General features: G+C 36.6%; 1 protein-coding gene across 1 annotated transcript; it reads left to right on the top strand.

Moving 5' to 3' along the window:
* The first annotated feature begins 1,865 nt into the window (after window positions 1–1,865).
* Window positions 1,866–3,827, top strand: LOC108977079 (brachyurin-like). The gene is made up of 4 exons (XM_018946591.1): window positions 1,866–2,164; window positions 2,235–2,410; window positions 2,470–2,568; window positions 3,477–3,827. The coding sequence occupies exons 1-4, from the start codon at window positions 1,866–1,868 to the stop codon at window positions 3,779–3,781; spliced, it is 879 nt and encodes a 292-aa protein (XP_018802136.1). The 3' UTR covers window positions 3,782–3,827.
* The last annotated feature ends 3,418 nt before the right edge of the window (window positions 3,828–7,245 follow it).

Genomic DNA, 7,245 nt, shown 5'->3' with positions numbered 1-7,245 from the left:
TACCCAGCTGCCTTCACCCGTGTGACCAGCTACTTGGACTGGATTAAGAGCAACACTGGCATTTCTGCTTAAGTTTTGTACAGACACCTTCGCATATAATAAAACGGTTATGAATTAATAATATGAAAAAAAAATGTAAATTGCTTTGTATTTGCTCTCATGTGTGAATTAGCGGTTAGTCCTCGTACAAAAACGAACGTGTTATAAATTGATGGTGATTGGATTTAAATTTCGTACATGAATTGATGGGTGGGATTTAGGTAATATTGTGAAGTAAGCGCTTTACTAAATTTACCAAATTCTCCATCTTTTCCATATCCTCGTTAAATTACGAGGGATCTGCTTGTCGCGAGATCCAAAGCTAAAATGGAGGTTGGTATTGCCAATGAGCGGAACCGTTGCACGTCCTCAAAGCACCGTTAAGTGAAAACATGAATTGACCATTAGCTAAAAAAATTTTAAAAGTGAGTGTCCGCCCAGTAAATGGTTTAATGCATTATATATATTTTCCAAACAGTTCAAATTAAATTAACAACTTGCCTGAGAAAAGTCCTTTTAAGCAATGTAAAAGTAGTTAAAATCTTATACGTACATATACGGGTCAAACTGTGACATTTCTTTATGAAATTCAGAGAGCCTCAATTACTGGTAAGAAAGTCTAGTCAAAATATTCCTTTGCCTTCATATTTTTTGTATATGAAAGACGATAAGAATTTCAAGCTTTCTGTTGGCTTTATATCATATTAAAAGATATCGGGGTTTCCAACAGGGATGAAATGATTTTTATGTAATATGTGATGATCAGTAATTATTTCTCATTGTATTCAATAATGTTTGCAATTTCATCATGGAGAGATATAAGTATATACGCAAGAACAATATCTAATAATTTATCAAAATAATCTAATAATCGTGTGTGCACGGTTTTTTCCGCACAAATTGACTGGCGAAAAAAAATTGCTCTCATCGATCGACGCGTTTGACCGGTTATTTGACCACAAATCACATTTTAACCATAAAGCACTCCCGGTATTTGCCTGATATGGCACCGTGCGACTTCTTCCTTTTAGGAAAAATGCATTTGCTCATGAAGGGAAAGCGTTATTCAGAGTAAAAGCCATTCAAAAGGCTTGCACCGGCATAGTGGCGGTATTTGGACCGTGCAAAAAGCTGTATTGAAGCAGAAGGGGACTATTTTAAATAAAATAAATTGATTTTGCCGAAAAAAGCATTTTTTCTTTTTTTTTCTTAAAGTCCTGTTTACTTTGGAACATAGATTTGATGGACGTTCTCTGTATATTATATATACGTTCTATGCGCACACTCAGTAAGAAATAAGCACACTTTTAGGCGCCGGTTATTGTAAATTATAGCAAATGATTGCCTTACGTTTATGCATACGTGTGAGTTACGATGCAAGACGTAGACGTATTTACGGCTTTCGCCTCTGTCCTACGTATACCTAGAGATAGTGAATATAATTATTTTTCTAAATCGAATAGGGTTGCCATGCTGTTAGGATTAAATACTTTTTCACATCGGACTAAATTTTTAACAACATGCGACCCGATCTAATGTGAATATTTTCATGTATACACACATGCATACATCTCATTTCAACATTATAACGGTTATTAAATTTTATATGTCAGCAAAAAAAGTGATATAAAACGGACAACCGATAAATGGAACTCGAGTTGGGATTATAAAAATGTTTTATCGCCGAACAATTTATCCGTACTATAGTACATACATACATATGTATATGGTGTGTACATAATCTATTTATTCGAAAAAAGTTGATAATTATTGGGAAAATAATATAAATGTAAAATGTGCCTGAAATTAGCGACAGTCCACCTAAAATGACTTTCTTAACTGTATTTACTGTTATTTGTGCGATTACCGCCGCAGCTACTTCAGCCAGCCAATTGAATAGGTCGACCGTTGTGCGTCCACAAGCGAATCCTGCCGATGCGTTTCAAACGAAATTACATACGACGAGCTTTAATGAACGCATCACTAACGGAGAATTAGCTGGACGTGCACAAATTCCATATCAGGCGGGCATGTTGTTCTATACAACTTTAGGGAGAGTTTGGTGTGGCGGATCAATCATATCGGATCGTTGGATTATCACCGCGGCTCATTGTGCTGATGAGTTGTAAGATCTACATGTGATTAGTAAGAGTGTTAGTTTGTTAAATTTTTCTCGTGATAATATTTTTATGAAGAATCGCTGGCGTTGATGTTTACGTGGGTGCACTAAATAGAACAGATCCCAATGAAGCTGGTCAACATATAATTTTCGTAGCAAATAAGCATATTATTGTACATGAGAATTATGATGAAATCGAGCTAACGAATGATGTTGCCTTGATTAAGCTGCCAGTGCCACTGGAGTTCACCGGTAGGTATTTGCGTCACCCAGTGATTGTGCATAACCAAAGTGAATTTGCAATGTTTTAGAGTTCATTCAACCAGTCGAACTTCCGAATGGTGACGAAGCTAATGAAACTTTCGAAAATGAAACCGTCATAGCGTCCGGTTGGGGTAGAATCTCCGATGGTAAATATTAAACTATGTTAAGTATTTGATAAGTAAATAATATGCACATCATCACTGAACTTATCTGAAAGAGAACGGGCAAGTTAATGGATAAATTTTACAAATTAGGTTTCTTACTGTCTCATAATACTTTACAGTTTCATAATATATTATCGATCTCACCCTACGGCTGTTTTAGAGCGCTATTCGCTGAACTGTTGGATCATTTCAATGACATTATTAAAGCCATTTGTTGAATGTAGGGTCTTCAGCTACCTTGTCAAGCATCCTTTTTTGCCACCTCTACTCGATTACGTTTATCATTGACATTGAGTTAACAAAGGTGGATGGACGACTCGAATGAAGCAAGTTTTCAACGGCCTCACTACCTTCACTGGATGCCTTGTAATATTGAAATACTTGTGTTCGTGCTTAAGTAGACTCCGCAAAACAATTCTGCAACAATTCCATCAATTTCCTAGACGAAATTCAATTATAAAACAGAATTTCAGCGAACTCTTTTTTAACTTTTTTTCATGGTAAAAATCGCCAGGCAAACTAAACGTAAACCAGTAGCTGATAAACACTATTTAATATGAAAATCAAACATAATAACAACATAAAATCCAATAAAAATCTAGGAAGAATGTTTGTCTGGCTTAGCGGTTTATTTCAGAATACCTCTTTTCTCCTACAATTGTCTCTTAAACATTCAAGTTTTTTTAATTGTCTCAAGAAAATCATGACTTGACTCTAACGAAAAGCTTTACAAAGAACAACGTTACTAGAAGTAGAAATTTCGCAGCAATCAAAAAAGCTGGAGGGAAAAGGGCACTGAAACTACTGTGATATCATTTTACCTGCTTTTTTAATAACACATACTATATGTGAATAATTATACCGAATAAATTTCATTCTTTCATGCTCAGAGGATAACGAACTCACCGATATTCTACGCTGGATTGATGCACCGGTTATTAGCAACAGTGAGTGCAGTTCATGGATTTATGGCTCCATACAAGCAACAAATATTTGCATCGGCACTACTGAAAACAAGTCAACATGTCATGGTGACGCCGGCGGTCCTCTGGTTTTAGCACAAGACTCAACACTTATTGGCGTGGCCACCTTTAATATAATCTACAGCTGTGAGATTGGTGGACCAGCTCCTTTTAGCCGAGTAACTTCGTATCTCGACTGGATTGAAGCTAAAACTGGTGTTTCGAACCAATAACAAGTTCTTGATATATGTCTTTTTAGAAAATAAATAAGTCCCTGTAATATTAGTTATATAGAATAACTGTACAAATTCAATTTCTATCCATTATCGGTTTAGTTTGAGATAGAAGAGTATCAACTTAGTTTTTTTAGTATCTGTTTCCACCTGATACTCTGTATCTGTAGCTAAAAGTAAAGGTTTAAACGACAATTATCCTTCATTAGATAGGTTGTGACCAAATCGAGATCGGTATTGGCCACCTCAACGACATTGTGAATAGCTCGAGATGCTCTTGACATCAAGAAGAGGTGATTTTTCAACTGTAAAGGGGACTGTAAAAGCTCTTTTCTCCCATATATGTAAAAGAAAACAGAGAAATATAGATGCCTGTTGTCAAAACTATCATTTCCCTCGGCAAGCAGAATATTTCATTGCGAGGTCACCGAGACGATGGCCAATTTCAAACGAAAGTTATCCACACATTAACGATGGCAATTTCAGAAGATTACTTGGATCTATAGTATATTTTGGCGATAAAGTCTTGAAAAATAATCTGAAAGCTTCAATTTAGTGAGCATCTTACATAAGTAAGACGATTCAAAATGAACCCAACGACTCTTCAGATACTGATGAAGAACCGAGCATGAGTGCAGATATAAGTATAGAAAAGCACAACGAAGAGAAGTCACACGGGGGAGCTACGTTAGAACAGGTGGTTTTGAAAGAGATGAAAGATATGGGGCTGGATGTTCAGAAATGTGTTGCAATAGGTACTTATGTTTTTATTGTTATGTTGGAAGATCGTGGAATTGTGAGGGCCCATTGTCAATTTTTGTAGCAGCTCCCATAAAGCTCTCTTATACCATCTCGGCGGCAAAATTTAATGTCAATGGCGTTTTTAGATGTTGACTTATTGCGCTTTTAGTAGTTTTGAACGATTCCTTCCGATTTCGTTCATTTTCACACTGGCGGTAGAGGTTCTTGTAATATTTGCATGAAGTAAATTTGATTGCTGTGGCTTTAGATTAAACTTATTAGAAGGCGGAGCCACGACCACTTTTCAAAATTGTATTCCGTTAATTGCGATTTGTGGGCGTGACACTTATCATTTATATATCTATATCGCTTCGTTTATGATATATACGACTAGCGAGATCGCAATCGAAATATTTAATATTAAAGCTCTAATGTAAACAGTTTTTCCCAATGGTAATATACATTTGGGATTTCTTTGTTTTCATTATTTTTTGTACAAGAATGACGTGACACCAACGTAATTTCCATATTACTCTTATCTCGGTACATACGTGGTCGTCAAGTACCAATAAAAACAAACATTAATAATCAATTAAATTGATATAATTTTCGGAAACACACCAATATTTACAACATACAATATAAATAATTTAGAACTTAAAAACCCGGTATAAGATTTCTGCAATTAATATATATTGGTTTATTGGATGCATAAATTGTTATTTAACTTATCGAGGCTTCTTACAACCCCTGTAAGTACACGTCGAATTACCAAAGTATAAAAGCGCGAAAGACTTCGCTGGCGCTTCTTTCAGTTCAACATAGAAGATGAAACTAGTACTTGCCTTAGTTGTCTACTTTTTTGACAGCGTGATCGCTTCCACCGATAAAGTGGATGGGACCAATGTACCACCATTGCATGTGGATCCTAAACTTTCTATATAACAACGGTCAAGTAGCTGCTCAGAAACAATTGCCCTATCAAGTCGGTTTGAGATTTTACGTCGCCGGTGGTGCTGCATGGTGTGATGGCAGTTTGATCTCTGATCGTTGCCTTCTGACCGCTGCTCATTGCACAGACAATTTGTATGTAACTGTGCGAAACTACTGCCGTTGGTGTGTACTTGGGCGCTTAGATTACATCCAACCAATTACCTTGCCCAAGCGGTGAACCAGCTACGACAGCTGCGTTGACCAGAAAGTGATCGCCTCTGGATGGGAAAGATTTCCCATTGTAAGTTATGCAAACAGTTAATTTTTTTAAACTTAAATTTTTTTCTTGAACATACTGATCAATAATCAAAACTCGTAAACTTTTCTACATTTTTGAATTATTTACAGCTGCTACGTCAGCTACTGACGTATTGCATTGGATTGAAGTGCCAAAAATGTTGAACAGAGCATGCAACCTTTATTTCCTGGTTCCGTAAAATCCACAAATATTTGCATCAGGACAACTGGTCATGACAGTGGCCTTGCAGGACTGGGCTCAAATGTGAGGTATATCAGAAAAACCCAAAATAATTTAATTAAAACAAGAAAAAACGTTAACTTCGGTTGCACCAAAGCTAAATACCTTCACAGGTGCATTTCTGTTAGTAACTATGTATTCAGTTTGTATGGAAGCTATATGCTATAGTAATCCGTTCTGAACAATTTTTTCGGATATTACATTGTTGCCTTAGAAAATAATCTATACCAAATTTCGTGAGTTTCGATACATCGTCTAATGTGAATGTTTTCCATACAAAAACTTGATTCCGATCGTTCAGTTTGTATGGCAGCTATATGATATAGTGTATAAAAACCAAGCAGCTATCAGCGCCATTGATAAGTCTTCCCTTTCCACTCGTTGCGGTACCTCGTGGCAAGGCAGAAGTATGGTCCATGGAAGACAAGCTTTCACGTCACATCGAAAGGATATATTTTGTAAGCTGTTATACTTGTCCTAGCGCAACAATTAGCGAATTTGAAGATTTCCTTGAGAGTTTTCTTCTTTCTTAAATACCTTTTACCTGAAATTAAGGTTTTATAATAGAACTATTGTTTGCTAACGGCGCGCTTAGCGGGCTTACTAAGTGGAAGGTTTCAGATATGTGCACAAATAGCGGATATATGGCTATAATTGCTGAAATAATTCTCGAAGACGAAGTTGGCAGAAAAAGGAATTTCATACTGACGTTTTAGAGACGTCTAGAGTGCGGAAAAGACACCAGACGAAGACGCCGTGGTGCGAAAAGAACTAATTGCAGCACGCGAAGCAACTCTCCGCAAGACGAGATATAATAACAATCGAAAGCCAGTATACTGGTGGGACGAAGAAATCGCCAAGCTGAGGAAACTCTGTCACTCAGCTAGATGCCGTCTACAGCGTAACAAGGGAAATAAAACGAAATCCGCCTCAGAGAAGTTATTTATTGCCAAAATGAGCTGCTGAAGGGAAAACCCGTGGTAAATGATCCTGTTTCGAAAAGCTCTGCGAAAAATTAAACATAGGGAGATGGATTTATTTAAGAGAAATGTTGTCAGACAATTATTTCCGACACATGAACTCATATCCCATGTTAAACGAAACGAAGTTACGAGCTATCTCTATTAATCACAGAGTATAACTATTGGCTATTGCTAAAAACATCACAAATTCCAAAGCGCCTGAAATAATAAGTACGGAAAATGTTCTAATTGGCCCTAAAAGAAGCCATGACTCTAAGTCCCTTATGTTT

Source organism: Bactrocera latifrons, unplaced genomic scaffold (genome assembly GCF_001853355.1).
Source record: "Bactrocera latifrons isolate USDA-ARS-PBARC rearing strain unplaced genomic scaffold, ASM185335v1 scaffold_116, whole genome shotgun sequence".
Taxonomy (NCBI): domain Eukaryota; kingdom Metazoa; phylum Arthropoda; class Insecta; order Diptera; family Tephritidae; genus Bactrocera; species Bactrocera latifrons.
Note: the sequence above shows the minus strand (reverse complement) of the source record. Positions and strands in the feature narration are given on the sequence as shown.